Raw genomic sequence first — 19,226 nt, 5'->3', positions numbered from 1 at the left:
CACTTTTGACATGTTTATTTTCCTACATATCTACAGAATGAAGTTGCACCTCGCTCGCAGCCATCCTTCCACCCTGCAGTGCCCAGACCTGCAGCTTCCAGCCTCCACACAGCGCCACTGGGTCTTACAGTCCCCAGAGAGACTCTGGAGTACCGCACAGCCCTGGAGCTGGAGATGTGGAAGGAGGAGCAGGAGGATCTGTTTGATGATCAGGTAACCACTAGCTCCATGCAGTTTATTGGATTCTTACAGCGCTCATATATTTTCTTACTTTTGCCAAAAATTGAACAATTTTTTTTCCTGTAGGAGTCGACTATTATATAACGTTTATAAAATATGCTTGTTTTAGCTGAGGAAGAAGGAGCTGAGCCACATGCAGGCGTTAGCAGAAGAGTGGAGGAGGAGAGACCGAGAGAGAGAAGCTCTGGTCAAGAAGAAGGTGGAGAGTCTACACCCGCCTACACAAATTCACATATCAATATATGCTTAAGTTTTACTGAAAGGTCCCTCCTGCTCACTTCTACACATCTGTGTGTGTTTGCAGGAGGTGGAGTATAACCTGCTGGAGGAGCAGCTTCAGAAGACTTTGTCTGATCTGGAGAAGAGAGAGAAACAGTTGGCTGAGGCTGAGCTGGAGGTCTGATGCTAGCTGATGACACAACATACAGTATCAAAGGCTCATAATATTCATACAAATTATTGTAATTGTAATTCTGTAAATGTGTGTTTTAGTGTGTTGTCAACACTTAAGAATTGCTTGACAGAAGGAGGACTGTAGACAGAAAATTGATCATCAGACATCACATGAAGTGTTTGGATCATTGCATTATTCAGTAATTTATCAGCATCTGTCATCATCCATCACCTCAACCGCTTTATGACTTTTATGCCACACATTGTAGCACCATCTTGTGTACAACGTTATATATAAAACCAATTCTTCATTCATTCCAAATGCTAATAGCTCACACTTCAAAAGCAGCTATCAGTAAAACTGTACTTTTTGTAGTTCTTGTTTAACATAGACTAGAAATTATGTGGCCATTTCCAAACTCAAGATTATAACTGACCAAACCCTTTATAGCAGGTTTTGTTATTATAGAAAATGTAAGCATAACAAAGACACTTCAATAAATCTAAAGATACAAGTGTATGTTTTAGATTTTTGGCTCTTTTAAAACACTTTTAGTCAGAACATCGGCTGTGCTGATGTTTAAAATGTAGATTAAAGGTGAAATGCTACACAGAAGTCTTCATTAAAGCTTCTCCAGGGCTATTTTGACCATAGAATGTATGTAAAAGCCTTTTTCTTAACATTTTTAGTATTATTATCATAATAATAATTTTTTTCTGAGATCTCTTAAAGACCCCATTTAAGCAGACCATTTTACTCTTGCAGTCAAAGTGTTCACTGGTAGATTGTAGATTTTAGCTCTCTGCAAAATGTAATATCTAAAAATGTATTGATTATTGAGAATGTGAAATGCATGCAGTCTACGTATATTTCACACATACAAAGGTAGAAGGAAGTGACCAGGCAGTGACATTCACTCTAGTCAAGATTATAACTGACCAAACCGTTTCTCTACAGTAAAGTGAGTGCATCTCTGTTTTCAGACTCAGAGGCTGCAGAGGGAGCTGCGGGCCGAGCATGAGCTGACCCAGAGGGAACTGCAGGAGAGCAGCAGGCGACTGCGACAGGAGTGCGACCACCGGGTGGCGCTAGAGAGAGAAAAAGTCCGACTGATGGAGGAGGAACGAGCACGGTTACTGCAGCAGGTAGAGATTGAGGATTAATCTGTTTGACTGATTCTGATTGTAAAGTCAAGTGACTTCTTCTATTCTTTTCTTTGTGCTCCTGTTGTGCAGATTGCAGATGGTGAGTCTCGGTACAAACAGCTGGAGAAAGAGTTCCAGCTGTTCAGAGAACAACAGAACATCAGACCCGAGTTCAGACTGCAGTCAGAGATCAACCTGCTCACCCTAGAGAAGGTAAAGCAGCTGCTTTAGGAATAGTACTACCTGGAAAGACGGTACTCATTATAATGAAATTAAAGTCAAAGTTACAGCAAAAGAGTAAAGAAATAAAAAACTGACAGACCTTATTTGTACATCACCTTTCTGTGCAGGTTTCCAGGTTTTCTTCACAGATATACGATAAGCTGATGGGACAGAGCAGATGTAATATATAAAAATATTACAAGATGAAATTTAATGAAACTCAAAGAAAATGACACAATTTGCACTCCACAGGTTAGTTAGTGAAATAAAGCAATATTAGAGAAAATGCTAAAAAAAGCTGCTAAAAGTCTAAAATAATAAAAATTATTATACAACATGTAATACTACAATATTACATAAAACGGTGCTCTATAACCTTTTTAAGCTAAAAGGGTTAAATAACATTAATACATTTTTGCAATAATAACTCTAAAATAAGTAAAAATAAAGCAATACTGAAAGAAATAAACTAAAAATGAAAACAAAAAAAATGCAACACAATAAATATGCTATTGAAAAAAGCACAAAAGGTGTTTTTCGTTGTCAGGTGGAGCTGGAGAGGAAGCTGGAGTCCGCCACTAAATCCAAGCTACACTACAAGCAGCAGTGGGGGCGTGCCTTAAAGGAGCTTGCTCGATTCAAACAGGTATGGTTCACCCAGAGAAGGATGTGATTCTTATAGGAGCTGTTTACTGTAGAGTGCTAAACTTTTATACCGGGGTTACAGATTTAAAGGATGGGTAGTCTTAACAATGCATGTTTGCATGTTAGTATGGGCTATAAAGGTATGTTCATGCTAGTTGTCTAAGTATAAAAATATGGGCCAGTGGTTATCCCTGTTAAGTATGTAAATGTGTTTAAAAACTCATAACAAACCAAACATAAAAAGGATTTTTCAGCAAATTACAGTTACTTATTTTTGTTTTTAGAAAAGCGCAATAACATCTGAAGCTAAATGTTAATTACATTCCAAGTTGATATTCATAGAGTATTCCAGTATGTAATGACATCAGTAACCAGATGGATGAAAACAAGACTAGTAGTCCAGAATCTCAACAGAACAGGACAGAATGATGACAGCAGTACCTGAAACTGACAAAAACAAAACCCAAACTTTACCATTAAAACAAAGCGAGTGAGAGGAGCTGACCTCGGACCGTCTTGACAGCGGTCATATTTCACAGCAGATAATTGTAGTTTTTCAGTGAGGGGATGCTGCAGGTTTTTAAATCTGCTGCTAGAGATGAGCTGACAGTGTTAGGACATGTAAGTGCTCTGTTTAAAGACATAGAGTGAGCAGAGGAAACCAACCATAGCTCCACACACGTCACATCATACTGAGGATGCAGCAGCATGTAGATGTGTGATTGAGTTTTAAGGCAATTTAAAACTTACTGTAGACTTTATATTGCTGTCACCTTTTTTGGTGTTGTCTTTTTATTTCCTCAATCTAAACATGTTCTTTTTAGACTAACTGGTGATTCTAAATTAGCTGTAGGTGTGAATGTGAGAGTGAATGTTTGGTTGCCATTCAGTGTCTTGGTCCAAATGCTGCGACAGATTTCATCACCCTGCAGTTAGTCGCCAAGTTGAGTAATTCACTTTAGTTTAAAGTTCATAGCTTAAACATAATCTCAAAGCACTTTATATTGTAACATTAGGACCCTAAATAAAGCCCCAGATATTAGACGGAGAACCCTAGGAAGAAATTTCCATTAAAAACAGTATCTTTGAACGGGAGTGACCATCGATGACCAGCTAGGGGGTAAAAAGAGAGGATAAAGGAGCGTAGAGAGATGACAAACAAAAAGGCCAGAACTTAAACTACAAGAGAAACTGGATAAAAGCTGAAGGTGTGCAAAGAGTGGAGAAGTAATGTTTGGTGCATCATGGGAAGTTACGTGAAAGCATCAACAGCAAAAGATGGAAATAGAAAACCGGAATTCAGCTTTTGGTTAGTGACGTCTGCTGCTGCTCTACTCTACTCTAATAGGGACCATCACTTAAAACATGACCATGACGTTGTAAGGCATGAAAGCAGTCTTTTTGAAAACAGAGGAGTTGCTCTCTGCTGGTCATTAAAAAGATTTAAGGCACTTTCACGTTGCTACATGCATCTTTTACAGTATACACTCTGTGGTCAGAGGCCCAAAAAGCATCAAAGTGTATATATCTATGCTGTTTGAGGATTAAGAGTGGATTTGTATTGGTTTTGTGTCCTCACAAGTTTGGAAAGACACACGTGTGTGTTTGTATGTCTGAAGGAGAAAGAAAACGGGAGGAGAACGAAGTGTGTTTTTACATTGGAGTCAAATATTTAGCAGAGTTGAAGTAGACAGCCATCAGTTCTTAACAGCCCATACACACTCATCCACCTATCTTTGTGAGGACTCTGATTCACATACAACTACTAAATGCCTAAACCTAATACCAACCCAAACCCTGAAACCAAACCCTTTGAAGGTCTGTCACAAAGTGAGTGAGCACGTCATCACTCCACAGGCCTACAACTGAAACTTGTCCTCACAAGGGTAGACGTTTATGTGCACACACACAGCACTAAGTGGGGCTTTAGTCAGACTAAGCCTAATGTAAACACACGCAGACGCACAGACCTTATCTGACAAACTAATAACTGTTACCGACATTAACCAGCTGGAAAACTGGACGGACATTTTTCCTCCCCCTCGCTCTCCGTCTCTCTTTCATTTTTCCTTTTTACAGCAGCCTCGCCTCTTTTGTTTCCTCCTGTCTCCTTTTTTCTTCTTGTTTGACAGTTTCTCCTTCTCTTGTGTCTTCACTATTTATCACGTTCAAACTTCTTCCTCATTTTAGTTCTCCTTTCTTTTCTTAATTTTCTTCGTCTGCCTCACGTATCCTTCCTTGTACCTCCTGTCTGCCTCCTTTTGGTTCGCCTTCCTTTTCGTTTCCCATCTTTGTTCTCACTTTTTTTTCTTTTGGTTTTTCCTCCCCATCCCTCCTTCCTCCCCTCTCTTAAGTGCCACATCATTGTAAAGAAAACACAGAGTGATTTATGCACCTCTAAGGGGGTTCAGCTCTGAGTGTCACCCCCCACCTATTAATCATTCCCTGGGTTTGCGTTGAGCAATAAGCTAGTCAGGCGCTAACTATTCAGATGTCACACTCTCGCTTTTTATAAAATATCAGGCCTGTGTTTACACGACCATCCGTCTTGGTGCGCCGCGGTTTTTAAAGCCGCCGCTTGTTTGGTTTTTCTCGGCCTCTACTCGCCTATTTATTCTCTCCTCTCAGCGCCTCGCATGGCGTGCTGTTTAGCTCAAGTCAGATCATAAAAATTCTTGTCCAAGGAATAATGTGCTTTTCTACCCAGGAGGTGCAAGCGGCTGGAGAATTAATACCCACACAGGACTGTGGTTTTAGATCAGAGGGTCGGCCCCTGCCTTTTTGAATTCAAAATATTGGGACAAGGAGCTTAAGTTGGTCTTTTCAAAGAAAAAATACTAGGGCACAAAGAGATTAAAGTTTTGGGACGAGAAGCGTAAATGTGGTATTTTTAGAAGCTAGGTGTTGTGGGACAGAGAATTACACTTGGTCATTTTCTTGAAAAGAAAGAAGCAAAGACTTCTTGGCCAGTTTATTTCTGCAGATCCAGCAGTAACAAAGGCTTTGATACAAAATCCAAGTTTATGGAGGAAAGAAAAGGGGCTGTTGCTGTTCTGATGTGAACTGAAGTCCACCATAGAAGTCAAATATAATCATAAGCCACAACATTAAAACCACCTGCCTGCATCTGATGGGCAAATTATGCAAAAGTGGGTTATTTTTAATGCCTTTTTTTTTTTTTTTTTTTCCAGCATTTCTAGGCCACTCAAGTACATTTTGCTTCACGTTTTAGCAGGTTTTTTCCCCCCCGAAGAATCTATTGTTTCTAGCTTTGGGTACCGCTCACATTTGAACTGCTACTGAGGCCGTTGCTGGAATTTGCAGATGGCCATTTTAAAAACCATGAATCTTATATTTTTAGAATTCAAGTAAATAATTGAATATATACAATTATTTATTAACAATAATAATAATAATAATAAGGTACTTTTTGTTCTTTTGTGAGCTTAAAATGATGTAAAACCTTGGAAAATTAATTGAAACTATAAACAGAATATAAAGAAATGCCCACTATGACTTTTTGTCAAAACATCAGTGTATTGTGATGAAGAGACATCAATTGAAGTTGAGAAAGATCCAGGTAAAAAGAAAAATTAAAGGTTAAACGGAAGCATACGTTCTGAAATATTTCAGCAGTTTTATCTATAATCATACAGTCTGTGTATCAGTTTTGCAGTAATGTAAATCTACTTATATAAAAGTGCACATAATGTACTCAGTAGTGCAGTTTTTAGTACATTACATGTGGAGATTGCGCGTTCTCTCCAGATACTCCTACAATCCAAAAAGATGTGTGCTAGGTGATTCTAAATTGGCTGTAAGCGTGAATGGTTGTCTGTCTCTCTGTGTTAGCCTGGGGACCTTTACAGGGTGTACTCAACCCTTCGCCCTATGATACCAGAGACACGTTCTGACCCCCAACCACCCTGCGTTAGATAAGTGGAAAAAAAACTTGATGGATTAGTGTTTCATTCAAAATATTGTGGACCACAAGAAGAACACAGGGTAGCATTATAGGGTATACAGTGGGGCAAAAAAGTATTTAGTCAGCCACCAATTGTGCAAGTTCCCCCACTTAAAATGATGACAGAGGTCAGTAATTTGCACCAGAGGTACACTTCAACTGTGAGAGACAGAATGTGAAAAAAAAATCCATGAATCCACATGGTAGGATTTGTAAAGAATTTATTCGTAAATTAGGGTGGAAAATAAGTATTTGGTCACCTCAAACAAGGAAAATCTCTGGCTCTCACAGACCTGTAACGTCTTCTGTAAGAAGCTTTTCAGTCCCCCACTCGTTACCTGTATGAATGGCACCTGTTCGAACTCATCATCTGTATAAAAGACACCTGTCCACAGCCTCAAACAGTCAGACTCCAAACTCCGCCATGGCCAAGACCAAAGAGCTTTCGAAGGACACCAGGAAAAGTATTGTAGACCTGCACCAGACTGGGAAGAGTGAATCTACAATAGGCAAGCAGCTTGGTGTGAAAAAATCAACTGTGGGAGCAATCATCAGAAAATGGAAGACATACAAGACCACTGATAATCTCCCTCGATCTGGGGCTCCACGCAAGATCTCATCCCGTGGGGTCAAAATGATCATGAGAACGGTGAGCAAAGATCCCAGAACCACACGGGGGGACCTGGTGAATGACCTGCAGAGAGCTGGGACCAAAGTAACAAAGGTCACCATCAGTAACACACTACAACGGCAGGGAATCACATCCCGCAGTGCCAGACGTGTTCCGCTGCTGAAGCCAGTGCATGTCCAGGCCCGTCTGAAGTTTGCCAGAGAGCACATGGATGATACAGCAGAGGATTGGGAGAATGTCATGTGGTCAGATGAAACCAAAGTAGAACTTTTTGGTATAAACTCAACTCGTCGTGTTTGGAGGAAGAAGAATACTGAGTTGCATCCCAAGAACACCATACCTACTGTAAAGCATGGGGGTGGAAACATCATGCTATGGGGCTGTTTTTCTGCCAAGGGGACAGGACGACTGATCCGTGTTAAGGACAGAATGAATGGGGCCATGTATCGTGAGATTTTGAGCCAAAACCTCCTTCCATCAGTGAGAACTTTGAAGATGAAACGAGGCTGGGTCTTCCAACATGACAATGATCCAAAACACACCGCCCGGGCAACAAAGGAGTGGCTCCGTAAGAAGCATTTGAAAGTCCTGGAGTGGCCTAGCCAGTCTCCAGACCTCAACCCCATAGAAAATCTGTGGCGGGAGTTGAAAGTCCGTGTTGCTCGGCGACAGCCCCAAAACATCACTGCTCTCGAGAAGATCTGCATGGAGGAATGGGCCAAAATACCAGCTACTGTGTGTGCAAACCTGGTAAAGACCTATAGTAAACGTTTGACCTCTGTTATTGCCAACAAAGGTTATGTTACAAAGTATTGAGTTGTATTTTTGTTATTGACCAAATACTTATTTTCCACCCTGATTTACGAATAAATTCTTTACAAATCCTACCATGTGGATTCATGGATTTTTTTTTTCACATTCTGTCTCTCACAGTTGAAGTGTACCTCTGGTGCAAATTACTGACCTCTGTCATCATTTTAAGTGGGGGAACTTGCACAATCGGTGGCTGACTAAATACTTTTTTGCCCCACTGTACATATACAGGGTAGAATTACTTAGATTACAATTTGGCGATGCACAAACTTCTGTCACACAAGATAACATTCTTCACTCTTCTGGACCTTTTGAAGATGTAGCAGTAGAGTTGGAGTTGGTCATCACGATTAGGAGCTCAATACTCCACTGATTGCCACAGAGTATTTGTTATTTTATTGATTTTAAGTGCAGCATCTTCCATGTGCCCACATACCTGCAAATGCTTTTTATCTTACCACGTAGAAAAATGCAATCCTTTTCCATGGGAAAGAGTCTGCCGGGGGTTAAAGTTTTATAACAGGTTGTTGAAGGTCCATTCTCTGCTTGGACCAGTTAACCTCCATCATGTCTTGGTTTCATTGGTCATGTGATCTTGCTGCTGAGTTCAGCTCCCCTCGGGGCTATCCAGACTAAAAGTGTCCTCTCTCATGACGCCGTGAGTGTGTTTGTATAAAACTGTCTGTCAAACAGCAGATGTAACATGTTGTCTGAGGGTATTTCAGTGTTACTGGTCTCAGTGGACACTCTGATGGTTCCCACTGGTCATTCCTGAAATATTATGGAGTCCCAGGGTGAGGGGTGCTGTCCCAGACAGCGAGGGTCAAAGGGTTTGATCGGTACTGAGAGATTTTAAGGAATAATACTCTACACATGATGAATTTTCAAATTTTTTCCACACAGTTGCTTTGCTGGATGGTTTTCAGTCCATCTGGAAGTAAGCACGTGGCTGAAAACACATAAACAAAGCAGGAAAGGCAAACAGTGGTAGTTCATAGAAGTTTAATATAAAGAGCCAAGCAGCTCCACTGGGAACGTGAATTTAACACAAATTGCAAACAGTTGGAATAGAAATGACGTTTTTGACCACTTGTCGGTCAGAGAGCTGGTAATGAACATCAGTTATTTCTCAGGAACAGAAACCTCAAATGGAGCCAAAAGAATGTGTCGAACAATGAAAAATGGGAAACACTCTACTATAACCATTGTTAATAAATGGTAAATTGACCGTTAATTAAACTTCAGTTGCCTCTCGCCCTGCGACAGCTGAGCTAGGCTTCGGTCCAGCCCCCCCACCACAACTCTGCAATGGAGTAAGCTGTTAGGAAGCTGGTTGATATTAACAGTGAAAATTGGTTTGTAGAGCATTTTCTGGATGGTTATTATAAAGCTGAGGCTGATTTTGATCATTTTTGTTTTTTCTCTTGTCGTTTTCTTGCATTTCCACTCAGATAGGTTTAGTTTGGTTAAGTCCAGGAAAACATTGCTGTTTTAAAGTTAAGTGAGCCTGGTTTTGCCCCAGGAATAGACTAGCGCTCTGTATTTGCCTTCTGGCACCAGGCATGCTTGAGGCAGGGTTGAGAAGACATGGGTGCACAAGCAGTTTAGTCTCTAACTGCTTTTCACTTTTATTTCCATGCAGTAACACAGAGATTCCCAGATGACAGAGGAAGATTTTGTGACAGTTGGAAAAGATGACTTTCTCAGATCATTTGAAAACCCTTCATGATCACTTTGTTTGCCGCTTTGACTTCTTGCTCTACAACAACACTGATGGGCTTGATTTTTATTTCTGGTCTTTACTGCAGTGAGTTTTAAGCTTAGGCCTGTGTTGACATCACAGTTTAGGTGAACGACTAATATGTCGGGCACAATTGCAGTTTTTAGTGATTGACATGGTTCAGAGTTGGTCTTACAAAAAGCTCGATCACAGCTTTACACACTCGTCTGCATGTTGTCACTGTTTGTGCCGTTCTTTCTACAGCTCACTGTGGTGACTGAAGTTATAATATGCAAACAACCAACGTGAAACATTGTAAATTTGAAAGCTGATTTTGGTCAGATTATTGAGCTTTTGGTCCCATAATTTATTTTTAAATCGTTTATTTTGTGTGTCGCTGCTTGTTTTAAAGATTGAACAAATAAGAACTTCAGCTTTAACTAGGTATCGCAACTCCGATATTTCAGTGCTACTAATACATTGAAACTTCACTTCAAAGAGTGAATACAAACCCAGTGCTTAATGTTAAATGTTTCGGTCTCCATTATAGACGGACGGCATTCTTCAACTCTGCTCCTGCAGCTTTTATCTCCTGCTTATTGGTCTTAAACGAGGGCGATCGTGGCTCAAGAGTTGGGAGTTCGCCTTGTAATCGGAAGGTTGCCGGTTCGAGCCCCGGCTTGGACAGTCTCGGTCGTTGTGTCCTTGGGCAAGACACTTCACCCGTTGCCTACTGGTGGTGGTCAGAGGGCCCGGTGGCGCCAGTGTCCGGCAGCCTCGCCTCTGTCAGTGCGCCCCAGGGTGGCTGTGGCTACAATGTAGCTTGCCATCACCAGTGTGTGAATGTGTGCGTGAATGGGTGGATGACTGGATATGTAAAGCGCTTTGGGGTCCTTAGGGACTAGTAAAGCGCTATATAAATACAGGCCATTTACCATTTACCATTTAAACCTCCACTCTGCATGTCCCTGCAGCCTGAACATATGGACCTTAACCCTTCAAACACAGCAGATATAACAGAGCTGCAGGCATGTTTAACCCTCTGTTGCAAAGATCTCATCTGCTCAGTGCTACATTTAATTAGTGAGGTTGAAAAGCCTGCAAACATTACACTATTTAGGCTGCTGGTTGTGATATTGACTTAATAATTATATCAGTATGATGGTAAGAGTTCTCAAGATGAAATTGATGACTTCAATTCTGAAAACTTGTTGATCCGTCTCTATATTCAAAAACATTTTATTCCAGTTTTATTTCCTAAAATTGGCAAATTTCTCATCAGTCTACTTCTTGAATAAATAAAACTTGCTGATATTTTTTTTTCATCTGAGGAAATGGTAAATGGCCTGTATTTGTATAGTGCTTTACTCAAACAATGTAAGTTGCACATTTTCTAAAAACATCTGTGAGTCCTTATTACTTAAACTCCACTTTGTTTTTCTCCAGACGGCCAAAATGTGGGTTAAGTGATTTACAAAACTGCTCTTGTGTGTGAAGCTCACCCAGCTTCTTATGGAAACCAGAGATTCTGTATATGAAGCTAGGAACCCTCGTTTATCTCTAATCATCCTCATTTCCTTCGTGTTTTATCCGTCATGTCTCTAAACAAGCTCACAGAGCGCTGGTGAAAAACTCCCCCTGAACTCCCACAGGTGGCGAGCTGCTCAGAAAACTTCATGTGATTATAGAAAAGTGTGTCCACATGTAAGCGATGGGATGAAAGTGTTTGTACGAGGCATCCCCCACCCAGCTGCTCAAGACTTCTGACAGTACAGGCGAGTAATGGAGGGTCAGACAGCGGGGGAGGAGAAGTCATTCTCGGAGCATCCATCCCAGAAACCAGCATCCAGCCTGGTCTTCATCTTCAGGCTCACAGCAGTTTTTTTAGCCATTGATAAAGGAGCAGTGAAGGCTGGATGTTGTGTTGTGGTTCACAGTGGTCATGGATATCATTTTATCTCAGTTTATATTTTCGGTCTGTTTAAACATTTCATTTGAATGTGTTTCAAGAATCAGGAACTTAAGATGGATGCTCTTTTATTCAAACAGTCTGATATAATAGACACAGCTATATATTCAGAGATTTCGATACAGCGGTACCACTAATGTTGAAAAATGAAAAATACGCCAATTCAACGTCTATAAAACTGGAAATTCCAAGTCCAACTTTCTTTCTGTCGTGATTTTTGATTGTTTGACTTTTTGTGATTTGAACCACACCAGTGGGCTTCACATGCTAGATGCTCTACACAAGATGCTCGTAGTCTCTCGATTACATCAAAGGATGTAAAAAGGCCCCAGGAGGAGGCCTGAGGGCAGACTCGGGACACGCTGCAGAGATTACAACTCTCGGCTGGCCTGGGAACGCCTTGGTGTTCCCCCGGACAAGCTGCAGGAGGTGGCCGGGGAGAGGGAGGTCTGTGCTTGAGCAGTAAGGTCGTGTTTATACACCACGGACAAGCAGTTGTGCCTATTATATTTTATTAAATGCACCTGAAGGTCGTAGTTGATGGATCATAGATAAATGACCAGTCACAAAAAAAACTTGAAGAGCAGGTTGAAGTCCACTTGGACGCTTGCATATTCATGGAGAAATATAAATATTATCGCTGCATGATTGTGGATTTTATCTTATCTGCAAAGAGATGACACTTCTGAGTAGAGGCTGAGATTAATTTCGTTAATTTAATCGCTTTTGGTGACCAAAGCTTTTTTATTTCTTTTTTTAATTTAATGAACAATACCAAAAACTTCCAAAAATTGGCATTTGCCCCTAGAGTCAAAGCATACCTTGAGCTTTCTTCTACATGGGTTTTGTTAAGTGAAGTTTCTCCTTTGGTTACCTCAGCTGATGCTAAGATTTTCATTCGGAGTGAGCAGGATGAACAGGGTTAGAAATGAGTATAACAGAAAGATAGATGGACGGATCAAATCAACAAGACATCAGGACAGCAGAGTGAACGGGAAGGTTTACAAGATGGTAGCGAGACCTGCTATGATGCATGAATGACAGGAAGTCGAGCTGGAGGTGGGAGAAGTTGAAGATGCTTTTCACTGGGAGTGACCCGAAGGGACAAGATTAGAATATCAGAGGGACAGCTCAGGTTGAGGTTTGAGGGGCATGTTTGAGATGGTTTGGACATGTGCAGAGGAGGGATGGTGGATATATTGGGGAAAGAGTGTTGAAGATGGCTCTGACAGGTTGGAGGAAAAAAGGAAGACCACAGAGAAGTTCATGGATGTCGTGAAGGAGGACATGATAGTTGTTGTGATAGGGTTGGGTGCTAAGGGTAGGGCGAGATGAAGGGAGATGATCTGCTGTGGCAACCTCTAAAGGGAGCTGAACAGAAAGAGGAACCAACGGAATAATTTTATACAGATTATTTTGTTTTCATAATTGGTGGAAGCCAAAATCAGATTAATTGTGTTGCCTTATATTTAGTTTACAATCCGTGGCCACTGGTCCCCCTTCATCCAGAACTATGTCTGTCCTGTCAAATACACTTCTCGGGTAGGTGACCACATTTTGTTAGAACTGTCCATGTGGTTATTTTGATGCTGTCAGCTGTGATTCAGAGCCCAACGGTGTAATATCTGCTTCAGAGTCCTGACTTTTAGCTACTTTTCTCTGTGCCTCCCGTTCCTCCTACCCCCCTGTTGAGGCCTCGGTATCACCTCGTCCTCTGATTGTTTCAGGACTCAGCCTCAGGTTGTCCTTGGCAGCGGGCACTAGAGAAAATGTTTAGCCTGTTTGTTTTTCTAGTAATTAGCCCTAAAACGGCCTGTAATACAGACTGTTAATGGTCCACAGAGAGCTGAGCCTGTGTCAACACACGTGTGTGTGTGTGTGTGTGTGTGTGTGTGTGTGTGTGTGTGTGTGTGTGTGAGTGAGTGTGAGTGTGAGTGTGTGTGTGAGAGTGAGAGATGGTGTGTTTTTTCTGTGAGGAGGCGACCAGCCGTGTGAAAGTGGAAGCTTTCTGTGTGTGTGTAATGTGAAAATGTTGGTTTTCCCATCCAGAATGAGCCGGCTGCTCGATCTGCTCTCTATCAGCCGAGCGCACAGACAGATTCCAGCCTCTCCGATCACCTCCCCACTGCCTGCGCTCTGCTGCTCACACTCTTCCTCATTATTGCGCCGTCAGCTGAGTATGGGATGGTAATGTTGCTCAGCCTATTAAAGATATTTTAACAACTGCTTTTAGTGGTTAAATTTAGAGGATCGCCTTCGACCTTTGGTGCGCCTTCTCCATGAGATCATGGTCAATCTGCACTGTAACTAATGGATACTAAGAAAATAAAGCTGCAGTTAGTCAGTAAATCCATTAGCTCATCAATGGAAAGTTATTGTCCATTATTTTGATACATGATTACATATTAACCGTCAAGCTTTTGTTCCCATTTTACAATTCCTCTGAACTTTCCGCTTTTGGGGCCTCATTTCTGTAAATTTAAAGACTTTTGGATTTTGTTCTCTAAAAATGTAAACTGTCGTCCGATTTCAAAACGGAAAAATCAAAACAGACTCCAGTGAAACTCTTTCTGCTGGGGAAAAACAAAAGAGTTCATCGTTTGAGTGCATCAAAAACAAAGTGCTTAACCATCACGTAACCACACACTGCCATTCGCTTTAGGGAGAATTAACTTAATTGTCAACATTTGCTGCTTTTATTTGCCTTTCAATTATGATAAATTTAATATTTTGGAAGTTAGACAAAACAGCTTTCTGTCACAACGGGACTGAACGGACTCACGCGCAGGCTCTAGGTCTTGAAAGCACAAGAGTCTTTATTATGATGCACCAGGTGATTATTTACAAAAGTGAGGGGAAAGCCGGGCTCCGGGGGTCCACACACGAATGGGAAAGACACGCACACTCTCCGTCCACTCCTCCTCACACTCCACTCACTCGGGTAACACAGGGGTAGGTCCAGGGAATCTGTACACAGAGACACGAATGGGTAGTTAGGTAAATCGCTATGAAACACTTCTGAAGTCATTGAGCTGGGGTTACACTGACGAGGGTCGGCAACGGTCCAGCGACGAGAAACACAGGGCTGCCGTCTTATAAAGGAGCTGGATCACTCGTGATGAGCCACAGGTGCGTGGGCCAAGGGCAGGAGCCCGCAGGTAAGCTCCGCCCAGGCAGAGGGAGGAGGGAAAGAGGGGAAAGGAGAGAGCAGGAAAAAAATAAAAAAAGGAATACAAAACATATGTAGCCGTACTGAGCCGACCGGGTAGGCACAGGGACCCTGACAGTACCCCCCCCTCAACGGGAGCCACCCGGCGACCCACCGGGCTTACCAGGGTGCCGGCGATGGAAGTCACGGAGCAGGCGCTGACACAAAACAGCCGAGCGAGGCACCCAGGAGCGCTCCTCCGGCCCGTAGCCCTCCCAATCGACCAAATACTGGACCCCCCGCCCCCAGCGCCGAGAGTCCATAATGCGGGAGACCCCATACGCCGGCAGCCCATCAACGATCCGGGCGGGAGGCGGGGGCCCGGAAGGAGGGCACAAAGGACTGGAGAGCACGGGCTTAATCTGGGAGACATGGAAAACGTCGTGGACACGCATGTTGCGCGGAAGGTTCAACCGAATAGACACAGGGTTCACAAGCGCACCGATTTCGAATGGCCCAATAAAAGTAGGAGACAGTTTCTTGGACTCCGCCCGGAGGGGCACATAGCGGGTGGACAGCCATACCTTTTGTCCGACCGCATACTCAGGAGCCGGTGTCCGATGGCGGTCTGCGAGCTGTTTGTTACGTGCCGTCGTCCGGAGGAGGGCAGCTCGGGTGGCTCTCCACACCCGGCGACATCTACGCAGGTGGTGTTGGACGGATGGCACAGAGAGGTCACCCTCAACGGCCGGAAAGAGCGGAGGCTGAAATCCTAATGACGCCTCAAAAGGTGAAACTCCAGTGGCTGAGGAAGTCAGGCAATTGTGGGCGTACTCAATCCATGGCAGCTGGTCACTCCAGGTCGTTTGATTTGTGGACACCACACACCGCAGAGCAGCCTCCAGGTCTTGGTTCGCCCGCTCAGCCTGCCCGTTGGTCTGAGGGTGGAAGCCAGAGGACAGACTAACCTTAGCGCCGAGGGCGGAGCAAAACTCCCTCCAGACCCGTGAAGTGAACTGGGGGCCACGGTCTGACACAATGTCCTCCGGAATTCCATGGAGGCGGAATACATGCGTGGTGAGGAGGTGAGCGGTTTCCAGGGCCGTAGGCAGCTTGGGCAAGGCAACGAAATGGACAGCTTTAGAAAACCTGTCCACAACGGTTAGAATGACTGTGTTACCTTTTGAAGCCGGTAATCCGGTGACGAAATCCAAGGCTATGTGGGACCAAGGCCGTCCCGGAGTGGGCAGCGGTTGTAGCAAACCGGAGGGAGGTTGGTTGGACGACTTGTTACGGGCGCAGGTCGTGCAGGCGGCGACGTATTCCCGTGCATCCCGAGCCAAAGTGGGCCACCAGAAGTAACGCTGGAGGAATCGTATGGTGCGGTGTACTCCCGGGTGACAGGTGAACCGGGCGGCGTGTGCCCATTGCAGTACCTGAGAACGAACAGAGGAGGGCACAAACAACTGACCTGGGGGCCCGGTCCCGGGATCTGGTTCTGTTTTCTGAGCTTCTTTAATCTGAGATTCGATTTCCCAGGTCACCGTGCCGATGGAGCAGGAGGCAGGAAGAATCGGACCTGGCTCGGGTTCCGCTTCAGAGGAGTCATACAGTCGGGAGAGGGCGTCTGGCTTCACATTGCGGCTCCCGGGCCTGTACGTAATTGAAAAGTTGAATCTCGTGAAAAAGAGAGCCCACCTCGCTTGCCGGGGATTGAGTCGCTTTGCGGCTCGGAGATACTCAAGGTTTCTGTGGTCTGTCCACACGATGAATGGTTGAGTGGCTCCCTCTAGCCAATGTCTCCATTCCTCCAGTGCTAACTTGATAGCCAGAAGTTCCCGGTCTCCAACATCATAATTGCGCTCTGCTGGGGAGAGACGGTGAGAGAAAAAGGCACATGGGTGGAGCTTACCCTCCCTCCGTTGGGACAACACCGCCCCGACCCCGGAATCCGATGCGTCCACTTCAACGACGAACTGTTGCTGGAGGTCGGGTTGGCAGAGGATAGGTGCTGTAGCGAACCGTTCTTTGAGACGTAGGAAGGCCTCCTGCGCGGATTGGTCCCACTGAAAAGACACTTTAGGAGAAGTGAGTCTGGTTAAAGGCAGAGCGAGTTTACTGAAATCTCAGATGAAGCGGCGGTAGAAGTTGGCAAAGCCTAAAAAGCGCTGGAGCTGTCGACGGTTTGGGGGTTCGGGCCAGGTAAGCACTGTTTGGACCTTCGCCGGGTCGGGTTTCAGATCACCCCGCTCTATTATGTATCCGAGAAAGGCCACGGAGTCCACGTGAAAGTCACACTTTTCGCTTTTCACAAACAGTCTGTTTTCCAGCAAACGCTGCAGAATCTGTCTGACGTGTGTCACGTGCTCCGCCACTGTCTTAGAGAAGATAAGGATATCATCCAAGTAGACAAATGCGCACCGATTGATAGTCCCGGAGGACGTCATTCACGAGGGCCTGGAAAACTGCTGGGGCGTTAGTCAGCCCAAAGGGCATCACCAGGTACTCAAAATGCCCCAGATGGGTGTTAAAAGCTGTTTTCCATTCGTCGCCTTCCCTGATCCGAACTAGATGGTAGGCATTGCGGAGGTCTAATTTACTGAAGATCGTTGTCTCGTGCAGAAGTTCAAAAGCCGAGGAAAGGAGCGGTAGGGGGTATTTGTTCTTAACCGTAATGTTATTAAGGCCGCGGTAATCAATGCAAGGCCGGAGAGATTTGTCCTTCTTTTCTACAAAGAAGAAGCCGGCTGCCACAGGGGAAGAGGACGGCCGGATTATGCCTGCTGCCAGTGAGTCCATGATGTATTTCTCCATAGACGCTCTCTCAGGTTGGGAGAGACTATAAAGGCGACAGGTGGGGAGTGTGGTGCCTGGGAGAAGATCAATGGCGCAGTCATACGGCCGATGAGGTGGTAACGATTGTGCAAGATCTTTACGAAAAACTTCAGCCAAGTCGTGATACACAGGTGGAACAGAGGTGAGATCCGGAGGCTCAGACAGGTTATTTGGAGGAGACGCGGAGGGCGGAGTTGCAGCCCGGAGGCAGTTCATGTGACAATCCACTCCCCAGCCTACCACGCATTCAGATTTCCAGTCGATATGAGGGTTATGCTGTCGCAACCAGGGGTGACCTAAGACAAGCGGTGTTTGAGGAGCTTTAAACACGAATAGGCTTAGAACCTCGGTGTGGTTGCCGGAGAGTGTGAGTGACACGGGCTCTGAGACATGGGTTATATCAGGCAGCCGCTGCCCAGATAAGGCGGTGACATGTAAACGATGAGGTAGAGGGTCAGACCCAACCCCTAATTTATCCGCGAGGGCTGAATCGATAAAGCTCTGTTCCGCGCCAGAGTCAATTAACGCCATCACAGAATGGGTTTTTGTGTGAACTGTTAACTTGGCCGGTAACATTAAGCGTGGAAGGGAGCTTTTACTAGACAGGTCGCCCACCAGTACTCCCTTAACTACGGGCGGGCGCCCCCTTTTGGTCGAGATGGACAGGTGGCAATGAAGTGGCCCTTACGGCCGCAGTACAGGCACTCACCAGAGACCATGCGTTGCTGACGTTCCGCGGGTGTTAGCCGTGAGCGACCCAGCTGCATGGGCTGCTCGCCTTCCTCGCTTAGCTCGCCACTGTGGGCAGCACTGGGTTTAGCCCTCCATTCCCCCGCTGGTGGGCCCAAGAGCGCCCGTGGCTCCTGAAAGGCCCGCCCCCGGAGGTCTCTGTGAGCCTGAAGGCGATCATCTAACTTAATGCACAGAGTCATTAGAGAGTCAAGAGAGGCAAGCAGGTCATGCATTATTAGTTCGCCTTTTAATTCATCACAGATGTTATTAAGCAAGGCACTCTTTAGCGCCTCCTGCCCCCACCCCGTTTGCTCAGCCAAAACCCAGAAATTGACAGAATAATCCGACATCCTGCGTCTACCTTGTTTAAGATTTAACAGGCGTTGAGCGGCGGCGGCAGCCTCGGATCCTTTGTCAAAAACGCTCTTAAACTTAGACAAAAACTCGGGGTAGGAGATGTCGGGGTGGGATCGTAGCACTGCCTGGGCCCACTGTAGAGCGCGATCACGTAACAGTTGCACAAAGAAGGAAATCTTATCTCCATCGCCAGGGTACCAGTGAATTTGCTGACGAAAAAAATAAGTGAGTTGTGTGAGAAATCCTGCACACTTATCCAACTCACCATGAAACAGTTCAGGAGAGGGAGGCTGATGCCCGACGACCACAGGTGTAGTTTGGGCCGCGCTTGCGGGCTGAGACGCGCTCGAGCCCGGGATGGGTTCGTCTGCCGGAGAGGCTGGCGGGGGCGGAGAGTCAGTCAACGGGGTC

At 44.7% G+C, this 19,226-nt stretch overlaps 1 protein-coding gene across 3 annotated transcripts in view; it reads left to right on the top strand.

Annotated features, from left to right (window-relative positions):
• Nucleotides 1-19,226, top strand: part of cep120 (centrosomal protein 120) — a 39,513-nt gene that overhangs the window by 14,007 nt on the left and 6,280 nt on the right. For all 3 annotated transcript variants that reach the window (XM_080894002.1, XM_080894003.1, XM_080894001.1), the window contains exons 13-18: nucleotides 37-213; nucleotides 350-439; nucleotides 545-637; nucleotides 1,618-1,779; nucleotides 1,870-1,992; nucleotides 2,549-2,647. In XM_080894002.1, the coding sequence (XP_080750128.1) occupies nucleotides 37-213; nucleotides 350-439; nucleotides 545-637; nucleotides 1,618-1,779; nucleotides 1,870-1,992; nucleotides 2,549-2,647 (744 nt within the window). The remainder of the gene's footprint in view (nucleotides 1-36; nucleotides 214-349; nucleotides 440-544; nucleotides 638-1,617; nucleotides 1,780-1,869; nucleotides 1,993-2,548; nucleotides 2,648-19,226) is intronic.

Source organism: Rhamphochromis sp. 'chilingali' (genome assembly GCF_963969265.1).
Source record: "Rhamphochromis sp. 'chilingali' genome assembly, chromosome: 10".
Classification (NCBI taxonomy): Eukaryota; Metazoa; Chordata; class Actinopteri; order Cichliformes; family Cichlidae; genus Rhamphochromis; species Rhamphochromis sp. 'chilingali'.
This window is presented reverse-complemented; position numbering and strand designations above follow the sequence as displayed.